Source organism: Panthera uncia (assembly GCF_023721935.1).
Source record: "Panthera uncia isolate 11264 chromosome A3 unlocalized genomic scaffold, Puncia_PCG_1.0 HiC_scaffold_12, whole genome shotgun sequence".
NCBI lineage: Eukaryota > Metazoa > Chordata > Mammalia > Carnivora > Felidae > Panthera > Panthera uncia.
Genome location: NW_026057579.1, coordinates 18,971,154 through 18,986,667, shown reverse-complemented (window position 1 = coordinate 18,986,667; position 15,514 = coordinate 18,971,154). Strand labels below are relative to the sequence as shown.

Genomic DNA, 15,514 nt, shown 5'->3' with positions numbered 1-15,514 from the left:
GTAAACATCGGTTCAAACTGACGTTTAATTTAAGCGTCTGCATTGTGGTGGACTGCTCAGTCCATCCCCCTCGCAGGGTGGTCCTGGGAGAGCTGGGGGGGCAGGGGCTTCCTGCAGGACTGCCATCCAGGACCTGGAGTAGCTCTCAGGCTCCTGTCCTCCAGGAAGCTGCCCACAAGGCAGAGATTTAGGACCAAGCCAAGTGGTTCCGTTTTGTCTTCACTTTGTCCGAAGGTCTCTGCTACTTTAACAAGCAAACAGCATTCAAAGAGGTCAGAAGCTCTGACCCCTGCCGAGGACAGGAAGAGGAGTGGAGCGAAGGGCCACCTCGTATAGAGAGGAAAGAAGCAGAATCCAAAGTCAGAGAGCTGTGTCTCAGCCCCACCTCTACCTTGGCTGGGTGACCTTGGACACCCTCTCAAGACCTTAGCTACCTATAAAAAGGAGAGGTTCTCAGCATTGCCAAATATGTACACCTCCCTGACCTGCTTTACAGATTGACCTCGTTTCATAGTTGCCTTGGTTCAGAACCCTTCTGGCCTTATGTTAACTACATCCTTTCAACACGTAAAAGTCAGCAAGGAGTTTCCCCTAGCTATAAAAGTTCATAAATCACCCTTCTTCATTAGGAACACTTGTCCAAGAGTCTTTAGTAAAGGATTACTATCCCAGAATTTACTGAACTGTGTTGAGAACTGATGTGCTCCAAGGACTGTGGGCCCATGAAAGAAAACAGGAGATGAATGTGGAAGGAAAGAATTCCAGCACAGCATGACGTGCATAAGAGGCCTTTGAGATACAGAGGAGGCAGTACCACTTGAGCTGGGTGTTACAGAATGAGCAGGGAGTCTCCCAGGCCGGTGGGGTTGGAGGGAGCGGGTATTCCTGGAGAAAGGAGAAGCTTGTAAAAAGCATAGAAACATGCAAGTGATGTATTCAAGAACCGTAGGTAAGGAGACCAGTATGCCTGGCAACAAGCACGCAACACTAAAAGTGGCCAGAGTCAAGGTCAGAGAGGTGGGCAGGCGCCCAGATGGTGCTGCACATTTTAGACTTTGCTGAGGGATCAGAACTCAATCTGTAGACAGTAGAGTACCATGGGGAGTTTAGGCAAGGCAGTGACATGATCCAAATTGCTGTGTGGAAGGATCACTAAAGGTAGAGACAAGTAAAACAACATTTGATTATAATTAGAGTCTGAACTAGAGAAACGATGGAGAGGATGAATACAAGAGCCAATCAAAGAATAAGCTCACATTATAGAGCCCTTGGCTCTCGGATCTTCTGTCACATAAGGCACCACCAAAGAGTGGGTCTTCTAGACCAGGCTGTTCACCCCATTCCCCCCACCACCAGTGGACCCACTGAGTATCCCCACGTACAGCTCCTTCCCTTTTCTTCCCTTCCTTACTTTGCTCCTTTTCCTCCCCCCCCCCCTTTTTTTTTAATTAAGTAGGCTCCATGCCCAATGTGGGGCCTGAACTCAGAATCCTAAGATCAAGAGTCGCACGCTCTCCTGACTGAACCAATCAGGTGCCCCCTTTTGTCCCTCCTTTTAAAAATTGTGGTAAAATACACACAACCTAAAACTGACCATTTTGAGCGTTATTAAGTGTTCAATGGCACTGAGTCCGTGCACATTGTTGTGCAATATCACACCATCTCCAGACTTCCTCATCTTCCCAAACTGAAACTCCATACCCATCAAACACTAACTCCCCATTCCTCCTTTCCCCTGGCCCCTGGCAACCACCATCCTACTTTCTATGAATTTCATGAAAGTGGACTCATGTAAGTGGAATTATACAGTATTTCTCCTTTTGTGTCTGTTTTACTTCGCTTAACATAATGCCTTCAAGGTTCATTCGTGCTGTAACGTGTCATTTCCTTTTTAAGGCCGTATAATATCCCATTGTATGTATGTACCACATTTCGCTTATCTGTTCATCTATTTGGACATTGGGGGCTGTTGTGGGTAACATTGCTGTGAGCATCAGTGTACCAATACCTGTTCAAGTCCCTGCTTTTGAGTGTATACCCCGAAGTGGAATTGCTGGATCATATGGTAATTGCACATTTAGTTTTTTTGGCCAGTCAACATACTGTTTTCCACTATGGCTGCAGCATTTTACATTCCCACCAGTGAACAAGGGTTCCCTGAAATCACTGATTTTATAATGACATTTTCCCCTGATTACGTGTTAACTGTAGAACGTTGAGGAGATGCAAGAAAACGTGTGGAAAATAAAAATTCCCTTTATTCTAACTACCCAGATGTACATTTGACCTGAATGCGTACTATCCTCGATAGTAAAAGGAAGGGAAAGGGGTCGTTTCTCTAGGAGGATTCCATTGCAGCGCTGCAGAGTGTGATCCAGAGCCCGGATCCTGGCTGCCCCGCGACCCCAGTCATCAATAACGTCCATGCAGTTAAACTGGCTTCTGAACCATTTTCTTGGGGTGTTCCTGGGAGGGTCACAGGGGCGACATGTGGTTGTCACATTCTCGTATGAATCTGCCTCCTCTTGTTTAAAAGCCACCTCAGGGGTGACAGGGCAAAACATAAAATGTCTGAGCAAAGTGATTTTTTTAGAGAAACGTGTTCTACTAACTCACCGTCTCCATCTTCAGAATAGAGCTTTCCTTTTTGGACCATTGGGCACTCAAAAATGAGCGCCACAAGCAAGCAGACAGCGGGAGAAGTTCCCGCCTCCCTTCATTTCTCCAAGTTCCCATTGGCTGATTCCTACCGTCGAACCGCCACAGCCCCGCGCTCTCCTCTTATCACCGCGCGCCGCTAGCCTTCCGTCCTGTGCTCTGATTGGTCCTCTCCGCAGTCGCTCTGCGCCAGGGGCGTTCCAGAGGCAGCCACTGAGAGTTGCCGAATTCGGGTTTTAAAAAACGCCGCCAGTGAATCAGTGGTGCGGGAACTTGGAACCGCGGAGGCGCCGGGAGCGGCCGAGCACGCACCCCGTTGGGGCACGCGGCCAGGACGCTCCCGGGCTTCTCCCGGACGCCAGCCTCTGTCCCCGGACCCCGAAGGCCGAGAAGAAGCCGCGGGGCAGCCACCCTCCGCGCCCGCCATGGGCCCGCGCCGCCGGAGCCGCAAACCCGAAGTCCCGAAGAGGCGCACCGCGAGCCCGACCCCCAGCCCCCCCCGGCGGGGCCCCTCCTTAGGTAACCGGCCGCGGCCCCTCGCCCTCGAGCAGCCGGGGTGAGGGGTGGGCACGGCCGCATCCGCGTGCCCATTTCACGGAGCAGAACACCGAGCTCGCGGGCTGAGTCCGGGGTTCGAGTCTCCGGCTGGCGCTCCTCTGCGGGCGGGCACAGCCGCGCGGCCGGCGAGCATCTGCTCGGACCGGCCCAGTGCAGGCCCAGCGAGGAACCGGGGAAAGCAGTTCCGGGGGGGAGAAAGGGCTGGCCCAGGCGGCCTGGCTCCTAATATTAATTCTTACTACTGGCATTTATGGAGTACTTACCACCAACTAGACCTTGTGTTCAACTCTTTACGTGAATTACCTCAACTTTATAGTGTGCCCATTTTACAGACGAGAAAACTGACGCGCGGGCAGGCCGGGTAACTTGAACAAGGTCACACACGGCTTGCTCCAGCAGACGGGAGTTTTAAAAAATAAGTGTTTGTGCTTTTTTAAATTGCAAAGTTCTTGTCCGCTTTTTGTGACCATTTCAAAGAACTATTGTACTTTTAGAAGGTGCCCTTCCAGGTATTGTATGTATTTTTGTTTTTTCTTCATTGAGGGCTGTGTTGGGCCTTAAGTAGAGTGCTCTCGCCTTGTTCTCTTCCTGAGATCATGGGCTGGGAAGGAAGGCTGGTCTGTGGTCCTGTTTCTGTACTGAGGTCTGGTGGGTGGCAGACCCACGGGGCGAGAGCTGTGCCTTTGTGGCAACAACTGCTTTACTTGTCTTCTGCCACATAGTTAAGAGCAGGGTGAAAAAAATATATTCTGGGTTATTTTCTTTCCTGAACGTTAATAACCTTTGCATCCAGGCAACTTGCTGACTTCTCTCGTTAGTTCTAACTAGCGTTCAGTTACTTCAACTGAAATGTTTAAGTAGGCTATTATATTACCTGCAGATAAGGACCTCTGAGTCTCCTTTTTCATTTTTACACGTTTTATTTCGTAGTGTATTGTACTAAGGAGGCCCTGAGATTAGTATTGAAATACGAGCAGCGTTTTGGCCATCCTTGTCCCGTTCCTGATTTTAACGGGGTGCTGTTAAGTGTGTTTGCTGTTGCTTTGTGATATGGAAGCATCCTGCTATGCCTGGTTTATCTCCACGCTTCCTGGCAGTTCCCCTGCACTTGTCTGGCAGTCCGGCTCTTCCATTCTCCCCAGTGACTATTCCACACCTTTGTTTTTCTTCTTCAAATTCCTACAACTCTAGCCGCCCCCCGCCCCACTCACGCTCAGCTGATGATGACCTGGTCTCATGCTTGCCTCACTGAGGAAATAAGAAGCCTCCAGACTGCATTCCCTTGTCTTCTCACAGCAGAGAACCCACGTATCCCCTTCCTAGCAAAAACCACTCCTCCTACCTGGGCTTTTGGTCATATTTTTCTCTCTCCGTCCCTGGGCTTTCTCTTATCCTCTCCACCTGCATTTAGAATTACATTCTTACTCCCCACATTGGCATTCCACAAATGCTCTGTCTAAAGAAAAAGGGCAGGGGGGTTTCCTGCCCCTACCTTCCCTGCCTCTCGCATACTCCCCATTTTTCTCTAGTGCCTTTCATAGCTACCTTTTTTAGAAATAGCCAGAGGTAAGAGTACACACACGTGTGTCTCCCCTCTTCCCAGGCACCCTTGAACCCATTCCAGTCTGACCCCCCACAACTACTTCCCTTCCTTCTAGTGCACTTGAAGTCCTCTTGTCAGGGTCACCAGCTACTTTAGTGTTGCTAAATCCAATAGACATGCCTGTGTCCTTTTCTTGCTCCGAGAAGCATTGGACACAGCGGGCCATTTTCTCCTGGAAACACTCTATCCCCTTGGCGTCCGTGACCCACACACCCTGCAGTTCCTGCTTGGTGTATTTTACTGTCTGTGTCACCTCTTTAACGACTTGATGTTGGACTTCCTTGCTGTCCGGTTCCTTTCTCCCCACCCCACACACCACCCCCCCCGGCCCCCCATGTGGTCTCATCCCGTCCTGTGGCTCTGCATACCACCCCTACAGACGGCGCTCACATTTACGTGTCCAGCCCAGATCTCTCCTCTGACTCCACATCCCTGTGTCCAGCTGCCTTTCTGCCTGAGAGCTCGTGGTTACGTCTGGTGCAACCTGTCTGAAGCTGAACTTTTGATTACTCCCTTCCAACCTCTGCAGCCCTGGTTTTCCCCATTTCGGCAAGTGGCACAGGCACGTTCCCCACCCGCCGCTGTTCAAGCCAGAACCCTGGGAGACGTTCTTTTCTCTTGTCCCCGTATACAAGTAAGCTGCAGCAATTCTACCTCCAGATCACATCCTTGATCGCACCACTTGTCATCTCTGCTCCCACCAGCTAGTCCCAGCCACCAGCACCCTAACCCGACCGCGCTCCACTTCCACTCTTGTCTCTTTTCAGTTCTTTCCTTACACTGCAGGTGGACTCCTCTTTAAAATGTAAGGAGATCACCTCTCCGACTCCCTCCGCTCCCTGTTATTTAGGATCAAATCCCAACTCCTTACGTTGGCATTGCCAGACCCAACTGTTGAATTTTTTTTTTTTTTGAAAGTAGGCTCCACGAAGGCACCTGGGTGGCTCAGCCAGTTAAGCATCTGACTTCGGCTGGGGTCATGATCTCGCGGTTCATGGGTTTGAACCCCCGTTGGGCTCTGTGCTGACAGCTCAGAGCCTGGAGCCTGCTTCGGATTCTGTGTCTCCCTCTCCCTCTGCCCCTCCCCTGCTCATGCTCTGTCTCTCTCTGTCTCTCAACAATAAATAAATGTTTAAAAAAAAAAAAAAAAGTAGGCTCCACACCCAATAAGGGGCTCAAATTCACAACCATGAGATCGAGATGCTCTACAGACGGAGCCAACCAGGTGCCCCCCAACTACTGAATATTTAATCCCAGTTCTTTCCCGTGATCTTTAACCGCTTAAAGATCATGGGATCTTTCCCATGACCATTTTCATAACCGCTTGTTCTGGGACATAGATTACATGCCTTCTCTTACCCCTCTGAGGTTATTACATATATGGCTCTCAAAGTCTTTTTTCTCTATTCACTCAGATTCCTCCAGCATTGGTTATTTGCTGAGCTCGGTTCCTTCCGCGGTGTTGTCCTTCTTGCACGGGTGATACCTAGTTGTGCTAATCTTTCCATTCTCTGCGACTGCTGCGCCGGTCTGTTAAAGGCTGCCTCCAGATGACCATGGATTGTGGACCAGTGGTCAGGAGAGGCAGATGCCAGCAGCTTGACTCCTGAAGTTGAGGCCTCCCTCTTTCTCCTAAATATCCCCAGTCCCCTGGACACTGCCCCTGTTTCTCTGACCCGTATTCCCCACCACCAGAGATACAGTCTCCAGGGCCAGCTGTGTGGCCCAGGTGTCTCTGGATTGTCTCACTGGCCCCATCTGCTCATGCAGCTCTTCTAACACTTTGTAATTAGTTCACTATGAAATCCCTTCCGCAGAACTACTGGTTTGCTTCTCTCTCCTTGACTGGACCCTGAATAACATTTCTTTTTTTTTTTTTTAATGTTTACTTATTTTTTGAGAGACAGAGACTGAGCACGAGGTGGGGAGGGGCAGAGAGAGAAGGAGACACAGAATCGGAAGCAGGCTCCAGGCTCTGCCCTGTCAGCACAGAGCCAGACGTGGGGCTCGAACTCACGAGCTGCGAGATCATGACCTGAGCCGAAGTCGGACACTCAACCCACTGAGCCACCCAGATGCCCCTTGAATAACATTTCTGAAACAATTTTATCCTTCAAAATGTTCATTTTCATGTTTTTTTTCTTTCTTTTTTTATTCTTTGTTCAGCTTATGAGAGGTTCATTCATTTTTTTTTTTAATTTTTTTTTTTTTTTTTAACGTTTTTTTTTTTTTGAGACAGAGGGAGACAGAGCATGAACGGGGGAGGGTCAGAGAGAGAGGGAGACACAGAATCGGAAGCAGGCTCCAGGCTCTGAGCCATCAGCCCAGAGCCCGACGCGGGGCTCGAACTCACGGACCCGTGAGATCGTGACCTGAGCTGAAGTCGGAGGCTTAACCGACTGAGCCACCCAGGCGCCCCGAGGTTCATTCATTTTTGTTGGTCCTTGTTTTTATTGACCTAGCAACAGTATTGTTTTTTGTTTTATTTTCTTTTTCATTAATTTATTTTATTATCTTGAATATTTGCTTGTCTTCTTTTGGTTTATTTTAATAATTCTGTTGTTAACACTTGAGTTGAACACTTAGCTGTCTTTTAACATCCTTGTTTTCTAATAGAGAATCAATCTGGAGACTGTACATTTTCTTCTAGTACTATTTAGCTGCATCTCATAAGTTTTGAGATGTAGACTTTTGATTCATTTCTAAATAGTCTAATTTCAGGGGCGCCTGGGTGGCTCAGTCCGTTGAGCATCTGACTTCGGCTCAGGTCATGACCTCATGGTTCCTGAGTTCGAGCCCCGCGTCGGGCTCTGTGCTGACAGCTAGGAGCTCGAAGCCTGGAGCCTGCTTCGGAATCTGTGTCTCCCTCTCTCTCTGCCCCTCCCCTGCTCACGCTCTGTCTCTCTGTCTCTCTCTGTCAAAAATAAACATTAAAATAAATAAATAAATAGTCTAATTTCAATTAAGTTTCCTTGAGTTAGAAGATTTTTTTTTTCTTGGGTTTTTAATTTCAGATCAGAGAGTTTGGCTTTTTGACCTCTACTTTGGGGAATATTTTAAGATCTTTTTTCTTTTTTGTTGTGGCTGGAACCAGGCCAAAGGCTCTGGCTCCATTAGCCCAGTGACCCAGCCCTGGCACTGAGTTATGCCAAATCTGAGGTCCCTTCTTGGCCACACATAAGCTCTAGCTAATTGTCTTCACCTCTCCGCCTCAGGATAACCGAGACAGAGAGTTGTGCTAGATAACCTCTCCAGTTCCTTCCAGCTCTAAAAATAGACCTGAACACAAAATCACTGAGTTTCCAACCTAGATGGCAAAGGTAGAGGAGATGCCCAAAGTAGCAGGGGGCTCAGAGGAGGGAGGTAACCTATCATTTTGGAAGGGACTGGGAATCAGGAGAGGCTTCACGAAAAGAGTTGGCGTTTCAGAGAATACCCTCAAAGGATCACGCGTTCATTGAACAAATATTTGTTTGGCATCTGACTGCTATTTCTAGTTGCTGAAGATAATGGCAGGAAATAATGGACCGGAACGCCCGCTTCTGTGGAGCGTATTACAGACTAGTGATCTGACAGTTTGCCTATCTCAGGCAGGCTGCGAGGCCCCACCTACTGACCACTACACTCTATGACCGAACTTTTTTGCTCAGGCGCTTCCTCCCGTCAGCGTGGTCCGCGGAGAAGTCGGGTTCTGAAGGAGATCCGAAAGCTTCAGAAAAGCACAGACCTGTTGTTAAGGAAGAGCCCCTTTGGCCGCCTGGTGAGCTCCACCAACCCCCGTGCTGCCTTCTTTCTTTAAATCCCCCAGGTATTGGGGACCTCATCATCTCTTGTCTGAATGGCTAGGGGTCCTCCCCTCCAACCTGGCAGAGGACTCTTCACCTTTTGAAAGCATGCATCCGCCAAGGGCTCCTTATGGTTCTTCATGGAATCAATTTCTAACCCTACCACCTCTGAAACCGTGTTCTTGGATTATATAAATAGGAGCCCTCTCATCCATCCCCGCTTTGATCCCTCTTCCTGCCCGGGGAGATTGCCTCCCCCTCTCCCCACCACCGATAGGAGACATACCAGTTCCTAAGCTCCCAGGAGTTGACACCGGCTACTGCTTAGGTTCTAAGATTAAGGGGCAGGAAGGTGTAATAGAAGTGAAGATTCATGGAAACTCATGGAGAGAGTCCGTCTTCGCTTGAATCTCTCAACTCTTCACTCCTCCCCACACTCCCCTTCCCCCTTGCCCCCCCCCCCCAACCATCCCCACTCCTTCACAGGCAAGAGAGATATGTGTTAAATTCACTCGTGGTGTGGACTTCTACTGGCAAGCCCAGGCCCTGTTGGCCCTACAAGAGGTAAGAAGGGGGGCCGAGGTACAGCTGGGTGACGATGGGAGAAAGGCACTCTGGAAATCCACGGGGCTGCCCGAGGAATGTCATGCGCTGACTCTTGCCTCCTGAGAGAGAGCATCACGGAACGCCTGGGTTTGGAGGCCGGATCCTCATTTGCTGGTAGCAGGATTCCCAGGCAGGGTTCCCCCTCGTTCTGTGACGGTCTTTCACACAGTCCCGCGAGCCCTCGGAGACAAGGTGCAGCAGGGCTCCAAGAGAACAGCAGCACATGCCCCCTCCCTCCCATGTGGCAGTCTTTGGACTTGTCTTTCTGCCCCCAGGCTGCAGAAGCATTTCTGGTTCATCTCTTTGAGGACGCCTATCTTCTCTCCTTACATGCCGGCCGCGTTACTCTCTTCCCGAAGGATGTGCAGCTGGCCAGGAGGATCCGAGGCATTCAGGAAGGGCTTGGCTGAGCTCCCGCCACCTGTCTCTGTAAGCCTTTCCTGCTTGCCGGAGAGAGTGCTCTCTGGGGAGGAAGCACCCAGCGTCTCGTCGCCGGGATGGGAGTTGCTCTGAAGGAGTTTCCATCCTTGGTCCCTTGCTGTCTCACCTTCGCTTTGTTCTCTAGGAAAGGTTCGACTTGGTTTTAGCTTGAGCGCTTGGGATTCTATGGCTCATGCGCTTTTGTACAACGTTGAATAAAGATCTTTATCTATTTAGTAATCACCAGGCGACATGAATCTGTCAGAGTTCAGCCTCTATCTCACAAGGACCAGATGACTCGTTTTGATTAAGAAGAGGTTTTCTTAACTTTTGAAAATGTCTTGTTTGGTGTCAAATGTGATGCCTGAATTTCAGGGATGATACCAGGGACTCTGTCCGGAGCCAAGAACCGATCCACGAAGTGCGAGGAGATGCCTGGACTTGTTGCTTTTGTAACTGGTTGTTTTAAGAAGGAGAAGGCTACGTGGCTTTCCTCTGTAACAGAGGTGATCTGTGAGAAAATCAACATCATTCCAAAGGACTCAGAGTTCTTTTTAGCTAATGAGACTCCAAGGTTCACTTCGGTTTGCAAATTATTCACATGACTGCTGAATGATTTTGAAGACCTCAGATTTTCTGGGTTATGGGAAAAAAGGATATTTCCTTATGGTTTTAGATCTTCCTGCACCGTTTAAATTTTTTGCCCGATGTATATTTACTTTTCTTTAAAACATAAGGGAAAAAAATAAAAGCCAACCGCTTCCATCGGTTGCAGGAAGAGCCGGGCACGCCTAGCGCTTACGTCCCTGCCCCTCGGTTACTGTCATCATTAGCGGCGGCGGCCAGTTCTCGTGTGAGCTTCACCTGTCCACAAGTGTGTAGCTTTTTAAAAACCCAATTCAGGTTAAAATAGGAAATCTTTAAGTTCTGACGTTCTGGTTCCTTTTAACAAGTTCCTATCAAAGGCATTCAGAAATTCTAGCTTGCAGGTTTTATTTTATCCTTCTTTGTGAATCCTAGAAGACGTGTCTTCATTTTTATACTTTAGAATTTGTCGTTCCAGGATTGTAAAGCGCCTTTTCAAAGTTTTTACAAGTGTTTTTTATAACTACTTTGCAGAGAGAGAATAAAAATTAGACTAATTCTTTAATGGCAAAAATGTAAAGCAAAGTTTCAGTTACAGCGTATAGAGATACTACGTGTCGTATGTGTGAATGTTCAGTTCTTCATTTGTACGCTGTTTTGCAAGTAGCCACTCTTTAAACAAGAGAATTGAGGGGTGTGTTTTTGCCTCCCGTGGAGTAGAGTATGTATGAGCAGATAAAAACGTTGCCCTTCCGTTGTCATAACTAAAAGCAGTGTAAGAAGTTTGCAGAGAAATGGAAAGCGCCACCAGTAGGCTTTTAAGATTTTGCGTGTGACGGAAACGATTAGCGAGGGTGGACTTCTGACACGGATATGCCTGGCAACCAAATTCCAAGACTAGCTGAAGGGAAGGACCAAGTTCTATCATTGAATAAACTTTAGCCCTTTGGAAAAACTTCTTCCTGTTCAACATCAATTCCTATTTATGCAGACATCTGAATAACGCTTATCTGTCAATGAATATATTTAAAATGCTTGTCAGAGTATTATTAATTAGAAGACTGTCTCCTCTCTTAAATTGTACTAAGCAGGGTTGCCTGGCTGGCTCAGTCAGCAACGCATGCAACTCTTGACTTTGGGGTTTGTGAGTTCAAGCCCAGGTCAGGCATGGAACCGTCTTTCCAAAAAAAAAAAAATTTATTTTAATAAATAAATAAAATGTACTACCCAGGACACACATGCAACACTGGTCACACGCCAGGCAGGACCCACCAAGTAGTATTTACTGGGTAACACCAGAATAAGTAATTTAAATCATGATAATGTTATATAATAATGTTACAGTTTACTATAAACAGTACTTAACATTGTTGGAGTTCTGCGTTTGTTTTTCTGGGTGATTCCATCACCATCTTTAACCTTTCCGTTCGATTTTATTTCTGCTTTCACATTTTTAATGTCTAAGTACTCTTAGTTTTGTAAATATTTCTTTATTGTAGCATCCCAATCGGTGTTCACTCAAAAAACAAAACAAAACAAAAAAACCCAGAAACCAACCTGGATATTTCCAACAAAGAAGAACTTAGTGGAAAGGACTGGTTAAATAACACCAGGAGGGCTGGAAGAGCAGCTGGGAAGAGAGGATACTACCCAAAGATCAGGAAGCTGCTGGCATCCACAGCCCCCACCGCAGGTGCTCTGCCAGAAGCACCCCCACCAGCGCCGTGTAAGCCGCACCTGCTGCTTACTGACCAGGAACTCGGGGAGCCCCTGCTCCATCCGGTGCTGCTGGAGCCACCACTGACCCCAAGGATGCCCTTCTCCTCTGCTGCTTCTGCCACAGGCCCTGCCAAACCGCAGAAGAAAAACCTCCCCTTTTTCCTCCCACCTTCCAGCCCCCACCAGCATCTTCCACTGGCAACCAGAAGCAGCTGCAGGAGAGCCTGGGAATACAACTGGCCGCCTCCTAACCCCTCTGTGGTTCAGAGAACTCAAAAGGGCAAGAAGGGAGCTTGGAGCCTACAGAGACCTCATCTGCACAACGTCCCAGTCTGGTTTTGTGGGTGTGATGCCCACGTTCAAGATGCAATATTTTTGTTACTGGTTTTTGTTTTCCACATGGTCTCTGATTCTTTCAAAGTTGATTTTTTTTTTCCCTCCTCTTTGTTCTCGTCTCTCGCGCGAGGTTTTCCTTTAATGTTTAACAACCCTTGCAATGAAGAATGGCACACGAGGAAGCTACAGGGGAGTCTGAGTGTGCAGACAGACTGGCCCGGCAGCCGTGCGGCCGGGGGGCGGTCGGCCGGGCCCTTTTTGAGCAGCCCTGTTCTCTCAGGCTCACCAGCAGCCCCTGGGAGTGTCCTCCAGCCTGCGGGGAGGAGGCAGGCCTAGCTGGGTCTAGCTGCTGGCTGCAAGAGGTGAGGAAATCCATATTTAAAATCCGCTCTGCATACACTTCCTTATTCTCCCTGGCCTTGTCTCCCATTCCCCTGGGGTCCAGAGACCCTCATTTCTTTCTTCTCTTGAGAATGAGTCTCCAGGCTGGTGCTGGGATGGGGGGAGAGAGTCACCCAGTGACAGTGCTAGGAGAGGAACACCAAGGGAGCTGCCTCCTGAACAGCACAACCAGTCCTCTCTGCTAGCCCACCCCGTGCACACCCCGACGCAGAGGGACCCGGTGCCCCCGGTTGTCGAGCCTTAAGAAGATTCTGCTGTGTGGGTTGTGATGGTCCTGACTTTCCCCACTGCTGGCTTGGGGATCCCCCTCTCGTGGGCTTGTGGGGGCAATTTCTGTTGTCCATCTGCCTTCTGGCTTTTAGGATTGTGTTAGTTTTCCTCTCTCCTCATCTCCCCATCCCTTGAGTTCATGTTGAGGTTCTGACTGTAGAGAATTGTAGGTCAACACCTATTTTCTCTCTTCGCATGAGAAGGCCGATTCCGCTGTTTTCTGGGTTCTGTTTCTGCTGTTGAGAAGTCAGCCGTCAGTCCGACAGTTGCCCCTTTGAAGCCGGTGTTATTTTTCTGACTTATCTCTCCTTAAAATATTTCTGCGCTTTTGGTATTCTGCAATGTCATTATGACCTGTCTTCTGTGTGGACTTCCTTTTATTTATCTAGCTTGGCATTCATTGGGCTTCCTGGATAGGGAATGATGTCTTTTCATCAATTTTGGAAAATTCTCAACCATTACTCTTCAAATAATGCCTCTCTCACCATTCTCTCTCTTCACTTTCTGGGTCACAAGTTTTCTGCCTGCCAGACTTTACCACCACATCCTCCAAGTTTCCTTCCCGCCTCTGCGTTTTGTCCTTTTGTCTATCAGTGCTGCACACCTCATTGTTCCTTCTGCCCTAACTTGGAATTAATTGATTTCCTTTCAGTTATGTCTAATCCACTTTTAAAGCTGACCGATATCTTAATTTCAGTTACTGTATTTTTCTGTTCTAGAATTTCTATTTGGTTGTTTTTAAAATTGTGATGTCACATTGTATTTTATTTTTAAGTAGTCTCTACACCCAACATGGGGCTCAAACTCCAACCCCGAGGTCAAGAATCACATGCCCTACCAGCTGAGCCAGCCAGGCTGTCATGTCACTTTTCATAATGGTTCCCGGTTCCCTGCTGAAAATGTCGAGCTTGGTTTTTATATCTTTTAGCATAGTAAGCACAGTGCCTTGCAGACTGTGTCTGATAACGGGTCCCTGTGGATCTGTTTCTATTTGTGTTTTCTGTTGATGCTCACTCATTGCTTTTTTCTCTTTGGTGCTTGATTACATTTGATACTATGACTGACACATCTATATGAGGAAATAATTTGAAACTTAGAAGATCTTTCTCTAGAGAGCATTTGTTTTTTGTTTTGTTTTGTTTCCTACCAGGTGCCAAGAGGCACTAAACATTTAGAACCAACATAATTCCATTTCAGAGCTTGAGATTTTCTGAAGCACCCAGGTGATTCAAAGCCAAGGTCTATCTCACATCTGAATTTCTTCTCATTCACCTTATTCCCAAGGTACAACCAGTCCGCTTATCCTGCTTACCTTGGTAAGCTTGTACTTCACCTTTTGCCTCCCTAACCCCCCAAGGCTGTCAAAAGCATGGTTCATTTCTTGGCTACTTTTTTTAGGACTGGCAAACATCCCCACAAGAAACAATTAGGCCAAAGCTGCTGTTAAACTCATCTCTAGATTTCCAACCTCTTTGATCTTGGATCAGTAATGACTAACAATCACTATCTTGTTAGCAGTTTAATGCTTTTAAGAAAAAAATACATTTGTCCATTTTTTTTTTCAGTTATCTTCAGTAGGAGAGTGGTTCAAATGACCACTGGCATAAAGACAGACAAACCAATGAAATAAGATACAATAGATAGCCCAGGAATAAACCCTTCCATATATGGCCAAATGATTTCCAACAGTGGGGAAAAGACAGTCTCTTCAACAAATGTTGCCGGGAAAACTGGACATTCCCCTGCAAATGAATGAAGGTGGACCCTCACCTAACACCATCTAGAAAAATCAAAATGGACCAAAGACCTAACAGTAAGAGCAACAATTATAAAATTCTTAGAAGAAAATGTAGGATAAAATCTTAATGACATTGGATTTGTGATTTCTTGCATATGACACCAAAGGCACAGGCAACAGAAAAGAAAAATAGACAAATTGGGCTTCATGAAAATTCAGAATTTTTGCAGCAAAGGGCACTATCAACAGGGTTAGAAGGCAACCCCCAGAAAGAGAAAATATTTGCAAATCATATCTGATACTGGACTAATGGACTAATAGAACATACAGGGAACCAAAACTCAAACACAAACAAAAAAAAAAATACCTTGATTCAAAAATGGGCAAAAGACTTGAATAGACATTTCTCCAACAGTGATATTATTAATGGCCAATAAGCCTGTGAAAAGATGCTCTATATCACTAACCATTAGAGAAGTACCAACAAAAACCACAATGAAATACCACCTCATGACCATTAAGATGGCTACTAGTAAAACAAAACAAAAACAAAATAACAAGTGTTGGTTGGACGTGGAGAAATTGGAACTCTTGTGCACCTCTGGTGGGAATGCAAAATGGTACAACTGCCATGGAAAGCAGTAAGTATAGAGGCTCCTAAAAAAAGTTTAAAATAGACTGACCATATGATCCAGCAATACCCAAAAGAATTGAAAGCAAGATCTCAAAGATTTGTATACCCATGTTCAGTGCAGTACTATCCATAGTAGCTACAATGTGGAAGCAACTTGTGTCAATCAACAGACGAATGGATAAGTAAAATGTGATATACAC

General features: G+C 47.2%; 1 protein-coding gene across 2 annotated transcripts; it reads left to right on the top strand.

Annotated features, from left to right (window-relative positions):
• Positions 1–2,894: 2,894 nt before the first annotated feature.
• Positions 2,895–13,037, top strand: CENPA (centromere protein A). Of its 2 annotated transcripts, XM_049652429.1 has the most exons (4): positions 2,895–3,177; positions 8,470–8,579; positions 9,091–9,168; positions 9,486–13,036. In XM_049652429.1, the coding sequence occupies exons 1-4, from the start codon at positions 3,084–3,086 to the stop codon at positions 9,618–9,620; spliced, it is 417 nt and encodes a 138-aa protein (XP_049508386.1). In that variant the 5' UTR covers positions 2,895–3,083; the 3' UTR covers positions 9,621–13,036. The 2 variants fall into 2 exon arrangements, with proteins under 2 accessions (XP_049508386.1, XP_049508387.1); XM_049652430.1 differs by lacking the exon at positions 9,091–9,168 and having other exon boundaries at positions 9,486–13,037.
• The last annotated feature ends 2,477 nt before the right edge of the window (positions 13,038–15,514 follow it).

Excerpts from the sequence above, each read along its gene's own strand:
- CENPA (XM_049652429.1), top strand. The coding sequence starts at position 3,084 with ATGGGCCCGCGCCGCCGGAGCCGCAAACCCGAAGTCCCGAAGAGGCGC. Across the intron at positions 3,178-8,469 it reads CCGGCGGGGCCCCTCCTTAG|GCGCTTCCTCCCGTCAGCGT; the intron begins GTAACCGGCCGC and ends TTTTTTGCTCAG. Across the intron at positions 8,580-9,090 it reads AGAGCCCCTTTGGCCGCCTG|GCAAGAGAGATATGTGTTAA; the intron begins GTGAGCTCCACC and ends ACTCCTTCACAG.